The sequence below is a fragment of the Bos taurus genome, chromosome 1 (genome assembly GCF_002263795.3).
Source record: "Bos taurus isolate L1 Dominette 01449 registration number 42190680 breed Hereford chromosome 1, ARS-UCD2.0, whole genome shotgun sequence".
NCBI lineage: Eukaryota > Metazoa > Chordata > Mammalia > Artiodactyla > Bovidae > Bos > Bos taurus.
Genome location: NC_037328.1, coordinates 137,050,222 through 137,067,118, shown reverse-complemented (window position 1 = coordinate 137,067,118; position 16,897 = coordinate 137,050,222). Strand labels below are relative to the sequence as shown.

The following is a 16,897-nucleotide window of genomic DNA, read 5'->3' as shown; positions in this document are numbered from 1 at the left end:
AAGAAAGTAGATTTGGTCTTGGTTTGGCCAGTCATAAACCCTGAAATAGAAAGTTTTGTTATTTGAATCTATATATTAAAATAACTGAGGTATGTGATTGTTGTTGAATTAATTAAAAAAGCTGGCTTTCGAGGTGGCTAAGAGCCTGTGTTGTTTGATGGTCCTGGCATCCATCAAACAACACAGGCTCTGTGATAAGCCTGTGGCCTGGAGTAATACCTCCCAATTCTGCCTCAGTTGCCTCATAGAAAGATCACAGCATCTGCCTCTAAGGCTGAAGTTTTCATGAGTTTTGATAAATGTGAAGCACTTAATATAATGTAAAGTACTTAGAAATCATTAGTTGGTATCATTAGCTTTTCAAGACTTTTAAAAAAATATAAATAGTATGTCAGATATTTATATATATATATCTCTTTCTATAGTCACGATTTCTCTTTACTCTGATCTTTACAGAACCAGGGAAAACATTCCACTAGTTGTTGCATTTTCCTGAATTATTGATGTTCTCCAATACTGACAATTCTGTAACATTACCTAAAAATATCTAGTAATATTTTTTGAGAGATGATCTCTAAATAGAAATATCTGTCTGCAGTAGAAATGAGATGTAAAATAGAAATGCCCAGAGAAAATCTGTGTAGATTCAGATATCACATTCTTAGAGTCCTTTAAATTCATGCTTTTATCAAGATGGAGATGTTTGTTGTTCTTTTAGGATTTGTGGATCAGTTTTCAAGCTCCAGCACTTAGAATCTGTTTTGAACACCAAATAATTACCAATTTAAGACTGTATCAGTTTTTTACAGTTTGCTTGTTCATGTGTTTTATGCCCTCCAGGGAGAGACTCTGGAAACTTTGACAATGGCAACGGTATGTCTCTTCAGTGCACAGCCTCAGCTGGCTGATCAGGTCCCACCATTGGGCCATCTTCCCAAAATTATCCAGGCGATGAATCATAGGAACAACGCCATTCCTAAGAGTGCCATTCGAGTTATTCATGCCCTGTCTGAAAACGAGGTATTGATGATAAATCCATTTGGTAGCTTAAAGCTGTAGAATTTATCTGTGCTCCCTCTTCCTGACTAATGAACATTGCAGAATAAATCCCTTTCCTACCACGTACCTTCATCCATATGAACTGCATGCTATTATAACGGTTCTTAAACTGGTTTAAATGATATGATTAATAGGAGACTGAATTTGACTCAGTTCATTGTTAAACTTGAACTGATGGGACTTCCCTGGCAGTCCAGTGGTTAAAGCTCCACACTTCCACTGCAGGATGTGTGGGTTTGATCCCTGGTTGGGAAACTAAGATCCCACATGCCTCACAGCATGGCCAAACAAAACTTGAACTGAATGTAGGTTTTTCATATATTATTGTGGTATTTACTGTGTTACTTAAATTATTGCTTTCTACAAGTAACCTTCTCTTTTCTTAGCTCTGTGTTCGAACCATGGCATCTTTGGAGACCATTGGCCCACTGATCAATGGAATGAAAAAACGACCGGATACCATTGGCCTAGCCTGTGAGGCAATTAATAGAATGTTTCAGAAGGAGCAGAGTGAATTAGTAGCACAGGTAAGTAACTTTCTAGATTCCTATTTTAGGGACGGCAACATACCAAACAAATAGATTTTCACTTATTTAGCACTGATTTTGGCTTCCCTGACTTGGCAGAGAGGTAACTTGTGAGCTGGTGCATGTACAATTTTATATTTTATATACACACACACATACCGGATGAAACATGTATATATACACACAGAAAAGGTAGGCCAGCTACCAAAAATCTTAACAGTGTCAAAGTACTTTTGTGATGTTTGAATTTTAAATTTTGATTGTTTACTAAACATTTATCCTTAGCTTTGTAAAATTTGGTTTATCCTTTTTGAAAGATTCATTTTTGTTTATATTCCTTTGTTTCTTAAGTCACATTTGAAAAGCACGCCAAGACTTTTATAGTCCTTTTCGAGGAGAATATAAAAGAAAACTAATGAAAAGAAGACTTGGTGGATTCCAATGTAAAGTAGTAGCAGACATCAAGGGAACAAAAACCATACAGTCAATTTAAAAATCATTGAAAAAGCGATCCTTCTAAAATAGAACTCTTTATAAGTTATTTTGCACTTAAAAATTCTTCAGTGGTTTCCCATTATCTGCCAGATGACAAAGTTACATCTGACATCCTTAACCCAAATACAAGGCCCTACATCTTTATTATCTGGCTCTCCTATTTTCCAGCCCTTTTTCCTCTCAGAGCATCTCTCTCCACCCACCCCTACTTCCATCCCTGTTCCTCATTCACGCAAGTTAGAAGTACTGGGTACATTTCAAGGAGATAATTAGATGCTCTGAGGTTCAGACTTAAAACTGACTAGGTGGGTTGTTGTATTAGAAAGAACATGAGCTAGTTCTGCCACTTGATGGCTCTGTGAGCTCAGGCATGTTATTTAGCCTTAGCAGTACTCAGATTCCTTGTCTGTAAAATAAAGCTATGGCTTCTCACAATGTTGTTCTGAGAACAATATCTATAAAAAGAGGAACACTTACTAAATGTTAGTTGCTTTGTCACCTCTTCTTTTTGAATTTCAGAGTGGGCATTGAAAATTGTGTGGTACCAGAGTATTACTTAGCTTTTATTAGGCCGATAGAAAATGTATGGGGACTGTAAAGGTTGATGTTTTAAGAGAATGTGAAAAAAATTAATATTGTTTTTTTGTTTCACATCAATATATGTCATTAGAAGAGGCAGACCAATATACTGGCTATAAGCTCAGGTTCTGTGCTTCATAGGTCTAGATACAGAGTCCATTGCCACCTAGCTCTGACTGCCAAGGCCTTCATGTGTTGATTTTTCCATCGATAATAATTGTGCCTTCATCATTTGATTTGGGGAGGATTAAGTAAAATAATCAGCATATAACATTTGAATAGTTGATGAAAGAGAATAAGATCTCATTAAATAAAAATGTCCCTATCATTAGATGCCCACGTCTACCCCCAAATTCTGTCTCTGGAATTAAAATAAAGTGGAGTGTCCTCTTCCAGGTAGGGTCCTGGGAGTGAAATTATTTCCTCAGTGGATGGCTTACATTTTTTTCTAAAGCATATGTGTGTGTATATGCACACATACATACACACACATATATACTTAATATTTTCTTCTAGGCCCTGAAAGTAGATTTGGTCCCATACCTTTTAAAATTACTTGAAGGCATTGGCCTTGAAAATCTGGACAGCCCAGCAGCCACAAAGGCTCAGATTGTTAAAGCTCTCAAGGCAATGACTCGAAGCCTGCAGCATGGAGAACAGGTGAGTCTGCACAGAGGTAACTTGATCTGTTAATTACTACAAGACATTTTCAAAACCAGGGGTCTTGACCATTGGTGATCCATGCGCTTCAGCTCAGGTTCTACTTAAAGGTGTGTTTGTTGACCATAACTGGAGCAGATCCCAAGATCACAAATGGACTAGCATACCTGCCTCATAAACACAAACCATATACTCAAATGGGGCTTCCCTGGTAGCTCAGTGGTAAAGAATCCTTCTGCCGGTGCAGGAGATGTGGGTTTGCTCCCTGGGTCAGGAAGATCCCCTGGAGAACGAAATGGCACCCCACTTCAATATTCCTATTTGGGAAATCCCTTGGACAGAGGATCCTGGCAGGCTACAGTCCATGGGGTTGCAAAAGAGTCTGACACAACTTAGCAACTAAACAACAACAGATAGTCACCAGGGGGATTCTTTCTCTGGATAGTGATAGCGTGTTGCACATTCTTAAGCATAGAAGAATGTTGAGCATTTAGTGCTGATTAAGATTAACTTTCAATTCTAGAAGTTCTTGTGAAATAGTGATAACCAGTTTCACTGACTCTACCCTAATATCTTTAAAAAGATACAGAATATCATTTTAGTTTCATCTCCTTCATTAGCACTTACAAAGTGTTGGCTATTAGCCCAGCAAAGTCTCTTTTGTTGTAACTTCAGTTCAGTTCAGTCGCTCAGTCGTGTCCAACTCTTTGCGACCGCATGAATCACAGCACGCCAGGCCTCCCTGTCCATCACCAACTCCCGGAGTTCACTCAGACTCGCGTCCATCGAGTCAGTGATGCCATCCAGCCATCTCATCCTCTGGCGTCCCCTTCTCCTCCTGCCCCCAATCCCTCCCAGCATCAGAGTCTTTTCCAATGAGTCAACTCTTTGCATGAGGTGGCCAAAGTACTGGAGTTTCAGCTTTAGCATCATTCCTTCCAAAGAAATCCCAGGGCTAATCTCCTTCAGAATGGACTGGTTGGATCTCCTTGCAGTCCAAGGGACTTTCAAGAGTCTTCTCTAACACCACAGTTCAAAAGCATCAATTAGGTGTGTATTAAGGTGTATCAGCTGGGCTTCCCTGGTGGCTCAGACAGTGAAGAATCCACCTGCAATTCAGGAGACCCAGTTTCAGTTCCTGGGTCAGGAAGATCCCCTGGAGAAGGGAATGGCTACCCACTCTAGTATTCTTGCCTGGAGAATTCCATGAACTTATGAGCCTGGGGGACTACAGTCCATGGCGTGGCAAAGAGTCAGACATAGCTGAGAGAGTAACACTCCACTCTACAATTGTTTCAGCTGCATGAGCACGCCTAGTTCAAACCAGTTCAGTAATTTCATTTTCCTCATTGGTTTTATTCTTAATATTGTTTCTGAGGAGTTCCTCATTCAATATTATTATATAGTCCATTTAGTAATGCTCTTTTTTTTTTTTTTAAATGAAGCGAAATTCATATAACGTAAAATTAACCCTTTTAAACTGAAAAATTCACTGATACTCAGTACATTAACAATGTTGTGGGGCTTCCTTGGTGGTCCAATGGTTAAAAATCCACCTGCCAATGCGGGGGTTGCAGCTTTGATCCCTGATGCCACATGTGGAGAATCCCACATGGCTTGGGACAACTAACCCCGTGTGCCACAACTACTGAGACCCCCGCACCCTAGAGCACAAGGTGAAACCTGTACACCGGGGAAGCCACTGCAGTGAGAAGCCTGCACACCACAACTAGAGAGCAGCCACTGTTCTACAACTAGAGAAAGCCCACGTGCAGCAGTGAATATGAGCACAGCCAAAAATAAAAAAAAATTTTATAACCACCACCTGCCTAGTTCCCAAAAATAGTTATTAAGTAGTTATTTCCCATTTCTTCTTTCCCTCAGCTTCTGGCAGTCACCACTCTTATTTTCTAGGAATTCTGGACATTTCACATAAGTGGAATCATGCAGTATGTGACCTGTGTCTGGCTTCTGTCTCTTAGCATGTTTTCAGGGTACAACTGTGTTACAGTGTGTTTCAACACTTGCTTCCTTTTTAAGGCTGAATAATGTTCCATTGTATGTATATGCCATGTTTACCCATTTATCTGTTCATAGGTATTTGGACTATTTCTATTTACTAATGGTCTTCTGTAGATTTAAACTGACTTAAAGCTTTCCTTTAGTGAATCCACTGTGTTTGTATGTTCCAACTAAAGAAGCATTTTTTATGCCATTTTCTCTTCTAGCAGACTTATCATTTGAGCTGTTTGGGGTGAAAATAAAGAAGAGAGATGGCATGTGCTATTGCAGTCATTAACTATATGTTTATTAAACTTGCCTGTGGGTGTTCTGAATGCCAAGCAAAGGCATTCCTGTGTACCACGTGCCCCCAATCATGCTCCCCTCAACTTGCCACTGGATTTCTGTTGATGAGAGTTAACGGAGCAACTCTTGATAACCACCTTCCACTCACAAGGGAAGGAAAGAATTACAATAATTTCCAAAGTAGAAACTCCAGCACATTCACAACAAATCACTTTCACCACTGCTTCGCTCCATGGTTGGGAGAAAGAGTCTTTTGGACTCTCATGGTCCCCATGTGTATCTCTACTTTAATGCTTCCCATTGTATTATCTGGCACCATCTATCTCCTTTCCTAGACTGTAGGCACTTCAGGGACAGAGAATGTCTTTCTCATCTTTGTGTCCACTGTGGAACCCATGATTTGAGTGCTCCATAAATATTTGATCTGAACCTTGATATGTGTTTAAAGATACCTTCTACATTGAAATTTCTTAAGTTGTTTTTTTTTTCTTAAATCTTTTGCCCAGAAAGAAACGTCTTGCCTCTTAGTATGCATTTACACACAAGTCATTTATACTGCGCATTTTATATGTGATATACTGTTACTTTCTAGATTGTTCATTTTTGTTCAGTCACTAAGTCGTGTCCGACTCTGCAGGCGCATGGGCTGCAGCACACCGTGTTTCTCTGTCCTGCACTATTTCCTGGCGTTTGCTCAAACTCATGTCCATTGAGTCAGTGATGCTATCCAACCGTCTCATCCTTTGTTCCCCCCCACCCCTTCTTCTCCTGCCCTCAGTCTTTCCCAGCATCAGAGTCTTTTCCAGTAAGTTGGCTCTTTACATCAGGTGGCGAAAGTATTGGAGCTTCAGTATCAGTCCTTCTAATGAATATTCAGGGTTAATTTCCTTTAAGATTGACTAGTTTGATCTCCCTGTGTCCAAGCAACTCTCCAGAATCTTCTCTGGCACCACAGTTCAAAAGCATCAATTTTTTAGCGCTCTGCCTTCTTCATGATCCAACTCTAACATCCATATGTGACTACTGGAAAAACCATACCTTTGACTGGATGGACCTTTATCAGCAAAGTAATGTCCCCACTTTTTAATATGCTGTCTAGGTTTATCATAGTTTTTCTTTCAAGGAGCAAGTGTCTTTTAATTTCATATCTGTAATCACCATCTGCAGTGAGAGGCTCTTTAGTTCCTCTTTGTTTTCTGCCATTAGAGTGGTATCATCTGCATATCTGAGGTTGTTGATATTTCTCCCAACAATCTTGATTCCAGCTTGTGATTCATCCAGCCTGGCATTTCACATGATGTACTTTCCATATAAGTTAAATAAGCAGGGTGACAATATCCAGACTTGACATACTCCTTTCCCAGTTTGGAACCAGTCAGTTGTTCCATGTCTGGTTCTAACTCTTGCTTCTTGACCCCTGTACAGGTTTCTCAGGAGGCAGGAATGGTGATCTGGTACTCCCATCTAAGCATTTCCCAGTTTGTTTGATCTATACAGTTTGATCTACATAGTCAAAAGACTTTCATGTAGTCAGTGAAGCAGAAGTGAATTTTTTGGAATTCTCTTGCTTTTTCTATGATCCAATGGATGTTGGCAAATTGATCTCTGATACCTCTGCCTTTTCTAAACCCAGCTTGTATATCTGGAAATTCTTGGTTCACATACTGCTGAATTCTAGCGTGAAGGATTTTGAGCATTACCTTGCTAGCATGTGAAATGAGCACAGTTGTACAGTAGTGTGAACATTCTTTGGCATTGCCCTTCTTTGGGATTAGAATGAAAACTGATCTTTTCCATCCCTGTGGCCATGGCTGAGTTTTCCAAATTTGCAGACATACTGAGTTCAGCACTTTAAAACACTTTAAAACAGCATCAACCTTTAGGATTTTAAATAACTCAGCTGGAGTTCAGTCACCTCCATTAGCTTTGTTCATAGTAATGCTTCCTAAGGCCCACTTGACTTCATGCTCCTGGATGTCTGGCTCTAGGTGAGTGACCACACCATCGTGGTTATACGGGTCATCAAAACCTTTTTTTGTATAGTTCTCCTATGTATTCTTGCCACCTCTTCTTAATCTCTTCTGCTTCTGTTAAATCCTTACTGTTTTTGTCCTTTATTGTGCCCGTCCTTGCATGAAATATTCCCTTGATATCTCCAGTTTTCTTGAAGAGATCTCTAGTCTTTCCCATTCTATTTTTTCCCCTCTATTTCTTTGCACTGTTCATTGAAGAAGGCCTTCTTATCTCTTGTTGCTGTTCTCTGGAACTCTGCATTCAGTTTGCATATCTTTCCCTTCCTCCTTTGCCTTTCACTTCTCTCCTTTCTTCAGCGACTTGTGAAGCTTCATCCAAAAACCATTTTGCCTTCTTGGATTTCTTTTTCTTTGGGATGGTTTTGGTCACTGCCTCCTGTACAATGTTATGAACTTCCATTCATAGTTCTTTAGGCATCCTGAATGCCTAGTGGTTTTCCTCAATTTCAGCCTGAATTTTGCAATAAGTAACTGATACTTTGAACCACAGTGGCTTCTAGGTCTTGTTTTGACTGACTGTATAGAGTATCTCCATCCTTGGTTGCAAAGAACATAATCATCCTGATTTTGGTATTGACCATCTAGTGATGTCCATGTGTAGAGTCATCTCTTGGGTTATTGGAAAGGCATGTTTGGTGTGCCAGCATGTTCTCTTGACAAAACTGTTAGCCTTTGCCCTACTTCATTTTGTACCCCAAGGCCAAACTTGCCTGTTATTCCAGGTATCTCTTGACTTCCTACTTTTGCATTCCAATCCCTTATGATGAAAACGACGTTTTTTGGGGGTGTTGTTAGTAGTTCTAGGAAGTATTCTGGGTCTTCGTAGAACCACTAAGTTTCAGCTTCTGTGGCATCAGCAGTTGGAACATAGACTTAGATTACTGTGATGTTAAATATTTTTGCCTTGGAAACGAACCAGGATCAGATTCTGTTGTTGAAATTTCACCCAAGTACTGCATTTCAGACTCTTTGTTGACTCTGAGGATTTCTTCTAGGGGATTCTTGCCCACAGTAGTAGATATAATGGTCATATGAATTAAATTCACCCAGTCCTGGCTATTTTAGTTCACTGATTCCTTCTAACAGATCACATCCATAGTTTGAAAGAGTGCTTTAAGTTTTAGCTTGAATTTTGCAATATTTTGTCCCCAAATCGCTTCCTCAGAAATACTTCATGAGCCCACACCACAGTCAGCCAGTTGTTACTATCACATGAATATCTTACTGCCCAAATTACATGCAAACCAATAAGTCTGAATAGTTGAGTTCAAGTCTAGAGGGAGGACTGATTTAGGCATTTCTTTGGGTCTGGTTTAATGAGATGTGCCTGGTGTAGAGTGTGTGATGAATGTCTCGGTTCATCTTTGAACCTTTCCTGAGTTGGCCTCTTTGGTTTGTCTTGGAAGTTTGCTTTTTCTTTTTAATCTAATCTACCAACATCCAGTTGGTTTATGTTCAAAGAGTTTGTTTTACTTCCCTAGGTGAATGAAATCCTGTCTCGTTCTTCAGTCTGGAGTGCCTTCAAAGATCAGAAACATGATTTGTTTATTTCTGAGTCACAAACAGCAGGATACCTCACAGGTAAACCAAAGCACACCCAATTCTCTTTCCTAAGACATATGGCAGTAGCCATATGGACCTTCCTTTTGCCCTGTCTAGACTGAAAACAGCATTTAGAGAGTTTTCCTAGATTCCTATTATAACTACCCATCTTGGAGATGTCATGGACGTGCAGTGGACCCCTGATTCTAGCCCAGACAACATACGGACTATTGTGGTGTTGAATGTATGCTGAGTACAAAGCGGACTCTGATCAGTTTTTAACCCAGTTAATCCAGGATGTCATACTTTATATTTTGGGTATGGCTGTATTAAAATGTTTATCTTGAACATGTACATAAAGAGTGGAGAAGTATTTACTCAGAATTATCAGTATCAGAAACATGATAGCATTATTCCATTCTGTCAGATTAATAGATTGAAGTTCCAACTATGCACACTCACATGTCAAATATTTTTTCTTCTAAGTTACCAGTGACTAATCTGTAATTTTATTAAATATTTAAGGCTTGTATTCTCATGGGAGGAAATATATGGGTGCCATAAAGGAAAGGATATTTTGCTGCCTGGGCGTCAAAAGAAACTCCAGATATTTGTCCATTTGGCACACTTATTTTAACATAATAATTCTGAAATACTCATTTTCATATTGGCTTCTGTTTAAAAAGAAGGTCATAGCATTAAACTACTAAATGCTGAAAAATGAAATATAGTCTTTGGTATTAAAGTTTTTAGTTTGAAATTAACCTTAGGAATATTAAGTGGTTCTTGCCATTGCCTGAAATTATAGTGTATTTTTTAAAATGTCAGCCCTACAACCTCCTCTAACCAGAGATGATGTAGGTAAATTAAGAGAAAAAATTACTACCCAATATTTCTCATACCAGTGTGACTATTTTAATTATCCTTATCGCTAGTATAGAAATTTATAAATCCTGAAGACTAAATCTTGACTAATCCAAAATAGGGACTTTGGAGAAAGTTTGCATGGTTTTAATTTTAGGATTGATTGTGACATTACTGCTTTTTTCTCACTGTGACCTCTTCAATATTAATCCACTAAAATTTATAATCAGAGCTGTAGAGTTTACAAACATGTGGTGCTGTGCATGTGTGTACATAAGAGTAGAGGCCATAGGTCTCCCTTCTCACTTTCCCATCACCTGCCCTATGTTGGCTATGGAGAGAGATACCTAGAATACAGTCTTAGTCTCTTCCAGATCTTTCAAGCTGTAGCTTCTAAGTAGGAGTATGTTCTCATAGACACCCCAAGAACTTTACCTCTTTAAATTCTGCCCAGAAAGTTTACACAATACCACCTTTTTTGTATGTAAGAATTGTATGATTAAGAAATCTGCCTTATTTTTTTCTAGCTCAGAGTAAGCTTACTTAAAATATGACCTTGAAGAATAGGGAGATATGTAGGTTATAAGCGTCCCTAGGAAGGCATCATCTAATTCTTTTGTCCTTGAGTGACCTTCACATCCATTGACCTTACTGGATGGAATAAAAGACTGCAGGTGGTCCTTGATGTACTAACAGCTGTGGGTCAAGTGGTCTGTGGTTAAAATACACAAGAGAGAGGGATTTATCTTTAGAGACCTAGAGTTTCTTTCAAAATGATTTGGGTCCTCAGCCCCACCCTCATTTCCTAATATTATAGAAAAAGTTCAGGGATTAAATAGATTTCTGTCTTGTCTTTCTTTTTACTGGGATCCTTGTGGTGGCTTCTGATTGAGTTGTGAGAAGCACCTTTGATGAGCTGTAGAGAGTGAAGTTTAGCAGAAGAGAAAGGCTTGGGTTTGTGAATTTTTTCACATCCTTGGTCCAGCTCAAGGGGCAGAAATTCTAATAAAGCCATCAAAGTGGAGGGTGGTATAAATCCCACCCTGGAAAGGGCCTCAGGTTACTGTGTCGATTGTGAAGGTCATTGCTGAAGCCTGCAGTCACATCAGTCAACATAGGACAATCTGGACTAGTCCTGAGCTGTGTTGGCCCCCAAACTGTCCATTTCATAGTGCATCATCAAGTTGGTATGTTCTTTTGTTGTGAAAGTACTGCCGGTTGAACTGATGTGTATTTATTGCTCGGGTTACCGATTCTTTTTTGTGTTTGAACTTTTCTGTTGATGTGTTGCATGTCACTGTTTGATAAAAGGGGCAAGTACTTCTAATAATGATCAGATCTCATTATGTGAAACTCCATGGAGTGTACACAATGTTGTATTGAATTGGAATTTTAAATTTATTCCATCCTGCCTTCAGTCTTGAGAAGATTCAGATTGTACCAAGCCCCTCTCTAATCAGTTTGCAAATAAAATAAGGTACCATGAGAACAGAAGTCATCGCCAGCCCTTTCTTCTGATATGTGGACTTATTTAGGAGATGGAGATAAAGTTAATTACTATTTCAAAATAAGATTGGAATGACCAAAAATACATTTATGATTTTCTTCGTGGCTGCTGAGAAAATGTCATTCAGTCACATGCTCAGAGTTTGGAATGAAAATTAAAATATTCTAGGCCAGATTACTCAGTGTTAATAAATTGAGATGAGACTAACTCCCTAGCTTGGCATATTGTTATGTCTTGTGATAAATGTTCATCAAAAGTGCCTCAGTGGAACTTTTCCTGTGGTGTGGATTAGCTGTATCTGCTCACTGTCCAGGGCCCTGTGTTACTTAACCATTTCTTAGGTTCTAGAAGAGCTTGGTGCTGACAAGCATTTCAGCAGTGAAAATCCTCAAATTTCCTCACCTAGAAAATCAATAGAGAAAGAAAAAACAGGGAAAGGAAGAGAAACAGGCCAAGGCGAAGATGATTTAGGAGCTGGGATTGGAGATGAAGAACTTTGTACTGTACGCTTAATTATTCTACTTAATTAGAGGCAGGTAGAATAGTTAACTTGGCTTCCTAAGGTCGTCAAAGGGAGAGAGGGAGTGTTTCTTGGGCCTCTCATCAGACTAGTTCATTAGATCTTTGCACAGTTGGGTTTTTTATTACCTTTTGTTTTTGTCTTTATATGTGTCCAAGACTACACAGTGGGAGCCATGTTAGGAAAGATTTCCTAAGGTCAGTGTCAGTTTATAGTAGGGCACTGCTGCTGAGGCAGGGCTTCCTTTTTCTTTTTTTTTTAATTTTCCCCACTGAAAATCCCATGTTCATTTTCACCAAAGCCCACACTCCTTTCACTACTCCATTGTGGTAGCCAATTCCGTCTGTGGGATTCTTTGTTGATTTTTATCTTTTCTCTTCCCTCTTAACTCCAGCAGCCTTACACGTGTGCCATGCACCCCATTTCTGGCAGACCCTACTAGACCCTACTCTTTGCTCCCACAAGTCTCTGGAGAAAACACTGCCCCATCCTAGCAGCCTGTAGCTTCCTGCCCCTAGAAACCAGACATGTCTGGAAGAGGCCAGAGATGTGAGGGAGAGAGCATCTCAGACTTCATTTAAAAAAATATCAGGAATTGACCTGTCTTTCCTAAAGAGGCAAATGGTGGCACTAGAATTTGATCTCCCCTGGATAATCCTTCAGGGTCCATCGTTCACAGTTTATATTTTAGCCCAGAGGTTCCCAAACTTTCTCAGTTCACAGTGCCTTCATAGCTTAGTGATTTTTTTTCTTTATCCCTAGACCAAAAGAAATAGTAATTAATTTTATTAAGTAGTTACATTCAAACAACTTGAGAGTAGTCATATGGTATCCAACAGATGTCACTGTGTCTCCAGATTTAAAATATTCAGTGGTGTCCCGGAATTTGCCCCAGAGTGCCTCAGCATGTAGTCTGAGAACTATATCCTTAGTCCGTTTTCTATATTTAGCACTCATGATTTGGTCTCAAAATCAATTCGTTTGATGTGAACAAAGTTGAGCCCACAATCAGAAGTGCTCAGGGACTATACCAATCTGGAGTGTTCAGGGGATTATTCTTAAGGGTTTATTCCCTAGCAATCTTGCTGCTGCCTAGGGTCCAGAGTGGAACGTTGGCAGGAAGTAATATAATGGTGTGGCACTGTAGCTCTGAACTGCCTGTCAGTGGGATGTGTCTCTGCCTGTCAAGGGGGTGTGTCTCCTGTCCTCCCTACTGTCTCTCCTGAGCAGTCTATGTAAGGCCTGGTGTCCTGATTAATTGACAGCAGGGGTTGATAGATGTAAGCCCACCATTCCTTAAAAAACAGAAAATCCTTAAGTTTTCTAAGTTCAAAGTTCCAGGTGCCTGGGCATTCCAGGTGGCATGTGGCAGTTCATGCAGGCTGAGTTGTCTCTGGCTGCGTGTAACCACATGCTACAGTGTCTGCTTTCTTCAAATCCTCAGTACAAATGCTCAAGAGGTTAAAAAAAAAAAAAGATAAATCTATATTGTTCCCTTTTGTCCTACTTCAGTCCCTATTAGACCTTAGCCTTTCAGCCTGCTCTGCTGTTTGCACTTCCTTACAACTTCCCTTGCTGCTTATATTTCTTTTTTCCCCTCAGGTGTCTCTCCTTCCCTTCTCACTGGCAGCAGCCCCCTTCACCTCAGGAGCGGACTTTAGATCCGCTCCACCAGGCAGCTTGCTAACTTCTGTGTAGCTCTCTGAAGCAGGTAGAGAACCATTTTGCTAAATGCATGCCACTTCCTCTGCCTTTCTAGTCCTAACCCTTCAATGTTCCCTAGCCGTTTGCTTTGTTTCCTATGATTTCAGCTAAAAATATTGCTCAATATGTAGTATTATGCTATAGTACAGAGTCTTTTACAAATACTTTGTACAGTTGTGCAATGATTCTGAGGTGTAATTAAATGTCCCTGCAGTGTTTTAAGTTAAACTAGAAGGCTATATGCTCATAGGACACATCTTAATAAATGCTGGGATAATGGCATTTTTGTGCACTAGAGACTTAAGAGTCAAGACATATAAAACGAAAATACTAATACCTTTTCCATAGCATTCATGTTTTGACCTATGACTAGGTGTCCAGAGTTTGCCTTATCTTTCTCAGAGACCCTTGTTCATTTGGTGTTATTTGTTACAGTAGCATTTTTGTGCACCAAATGAAAATATGTTTAACTTAAGTATAGATGGAAGTGTTTTTGTTGTGAATTTCATCAAGTCTGACTTTTGAATGGGCTAACTCGAGTACAGAGTTTCTTTCCCATTTTTTTTTTCCTCATTTGACATTAGCTATATCTTTCAGTGCCCAGGATTTTTTTTTAAATGAACTTTCCAGATGTGAGAAGGGAAAATTTTTCCATGTTTCCTCACCAGTGTTACTGTCTAGCATAAATTTTGAAATGATTTTTACCTTTGTCATATAGTAAAGGCAAACCATGAAAATGGTGTTGCAGGTGTTTGTTAAGGTTTTGTTGTATGCTTAGATAATCCTAAAAGACTGCATCAGGTCCTTGTGATGGGATGCTTGACCTGGTTCTCACATTTTCATAAAGGTCGGTGTTCTCACATGACTGCTCTTTAGAAGGTTTTCCTTTTTTTCTCTTGCAGGACCTGGAGTTGCTGGCTACCTTACTGCAGGGACATCCTCATCAGTCATGTCCAACTTGCCGCCTCCTGTAGACCATGAGGCAGGTGACCTTGGCTATCAGACGTGAAACTTTCATGAGAGACAATAAACGCTGAAAGGCCAGTGCCCTGTCCACATTCCTCCAGCTGATCCATTGAAGAAAACTCTTAACTGCCTTTCTCCTGGATTCATGACAGTGTTATTCCTTTTTCTATAAATATATTTTTATTTAGGAAAAAAGTCAGTGATTCTAATTGTATCACGTTGTAAGAAAGCACTCTGTGGATCAACCTAAGTGGGTACACAAGAATTTTTTTTCTTGATGTATGTAAGCACATTTTGTTCCTTTATATCTGTTTACAAGACTGTGAATCAAAAAGACAAAGCTTTCTTCCTAGTTTTTATAATGTTTTTTCGAATTAGTGTGACTGTGGGTTGAACTGCAGTCTACAGAGGTTGGGAAATCAAAGTCACTGAGCCCCCAGAAGGGCATCCCCCTCTCCTGCCTCAAGTCTGCCTGGCTGTTCGCCCATCGTTGAACACTTTTAGGTTCTGTCCTTGCACCTGTTCACTGGTACCCTCTCCTCAATCATTTAACCTCCTCAGAGCTCACAGTACTCGTTGATATATATAACTGGCTTTACCAAATTGAATGAAAAAGGAGCTTGTGCAAAAAAATTTAAAAACAGATGTCAAGATGTTATGTAAGAGATTAGTGTAATTGTGAAATGTTCTATACAATATCAAATATATAAAGCTTTCTATATTGAATGTACATTATACAGATCATTCATATGTGTACATAAAATTTTAAAAATAAAGGGAATTGACTGCTTTGTTAATGATATCCATTCTAGTTTAATTTTTCCCTTTAAAGACCTTACATTTTTATTTCTAAGATAGATTTAGTAGTGGTAGTAAACACAAACTTTGCCTCACATTTCCAATATATCATACAGATAGCTACATTGACATACCTGATCATTCCTAAATCCCTTCATTAATATTTCAGCACATCTATATTTCCAGGCACAGCATCTCATTTATTTTTCACACAGTATTCAAGGAGGGGTCAAGCTGTTAATAAATAGTTTAATGTGTGTGACACATTAATTACAATATTTTTAAGAGGAGAGATTTAAAGAGGGAGAGGAGGTTTCAAATAAAGATTTCAGCATTCAGGTCATCTTAGGTGATCACAAACTACAAAGAAAATATAAACATGTAAAATACATATAAGAACCAAGTTTATTACAGAGTTGGTGTGCAAGAAGAGCTGGAGTAGACACTTAATTCCTATCATAACTTACTGATTGAAAATTGTACATCAGATTTATTATTTCTTGATTTAAAGATTATGGAGTAATGCACCCATGTAAATATTTTAACGTATAATTAGGATTTGTTTCTAAAAGGCAATAGTTTGTCATAAAAATATGTTCATTGAGAGATATTCTAACAGCTGGTTTTGAGTAGGTGTTTTAAGAGAGCATAATTGAACACAATATATTTCCTTTAAATACTAAAGGAACATGGATATTGTGGGATAATTATAATATTTAAAAGTCAATTTAAATAAATATGTAGTTGTTGATGTTTGAATATCAATAACAGCTCATCTTTATTAAGCATTATACCAAACATTTTATAAAGTGTTGTACATGCATAATTTCATTTAATCCTCAGAGCAAGTCTCATTTGATATTAGCTATATTGCTGATATAATTCCCATTTTCCAGGTGAAGAACAAGAAGCTCAGAGAGGCAACACTGCTCAGAGGCAAACTTACTGAAAGTCACATTATTAGTAAGTAACAGAGTAGGAAATCAAAACTTACTTTTACTTGACACTATTCTGAGCCACTGTCTGGAGGTAACCATAATATCAAATAGGTATATGTGACTAGGAAGAGTAAGTTGCTTGTTTTTCATTTTTAAACTGTTTTGTTTTGGGTTTTTTTGGCTGTACTGTGAGGTGTGTGGGATCTTAGTTCCCCATCCCGGAATCAAACCCAGGCCCCTTATATTGGGAGTGTGAAAACCACCAGGGAAGTCCCCATTTTTAAACATTTTTATTGTAAACTTAAACAGGTACAGAAAGTCTTACTGAAAAAATTAGTTTAATGAATTATTATAAGGCAAATCACCTTTGACCTCCCAGCCAGGTGAAGAACTTTGCC

The 16,897-nt window shown here is 38.8% G+C and overlaps 1 protein-coding gene across 3 annotated transcripts in view; it reads left to right on the top strand.

The window, feature by feature from the left end:
* The window catches only part of DNAJC13 (DnaJ heat shock protein family (Hsp40) member C13), a 163,847-nt gene extending 148,282 nt beyond the window's left edge, over window positions 1–15,565 (top strand). For 2 of the 3 annotated variants that reach the window (XM_005201940.5, NM_001113745.3), the window contains 5 exons: window positions 841–1,020; window positions 1,446–1,586; window positions 3,177–3,320; window positions 9,142–9,241; window positions 14,700–15,565. In XM_005201940.5, coding sequence (XP_005201997.2) covers window positions 841–1,020; window positions 1,446–1,586; window positions 3,177–3,320; window positions 9,142–9,241; window positions 14,700–14,806 — 672 coding nt within the window. In that variant the 3' untranslated portion in view covers window positions 14,807–15,565. Of the gene's footprint in view, window positions 1–840; window positions 1,021–1,445; window positions 1,587–3,176; window positions 3,321–9,141; window positions 9,242–13,695; window positions 13,804–14,699 lie in introns of those variants that run through there. The other variant, XM_059890073.1, reaches the window with a different exon arrangement.
* The last annotated feature ends 1,332 nt before the right edge of the window (window positions 15,566–16,897 follow it).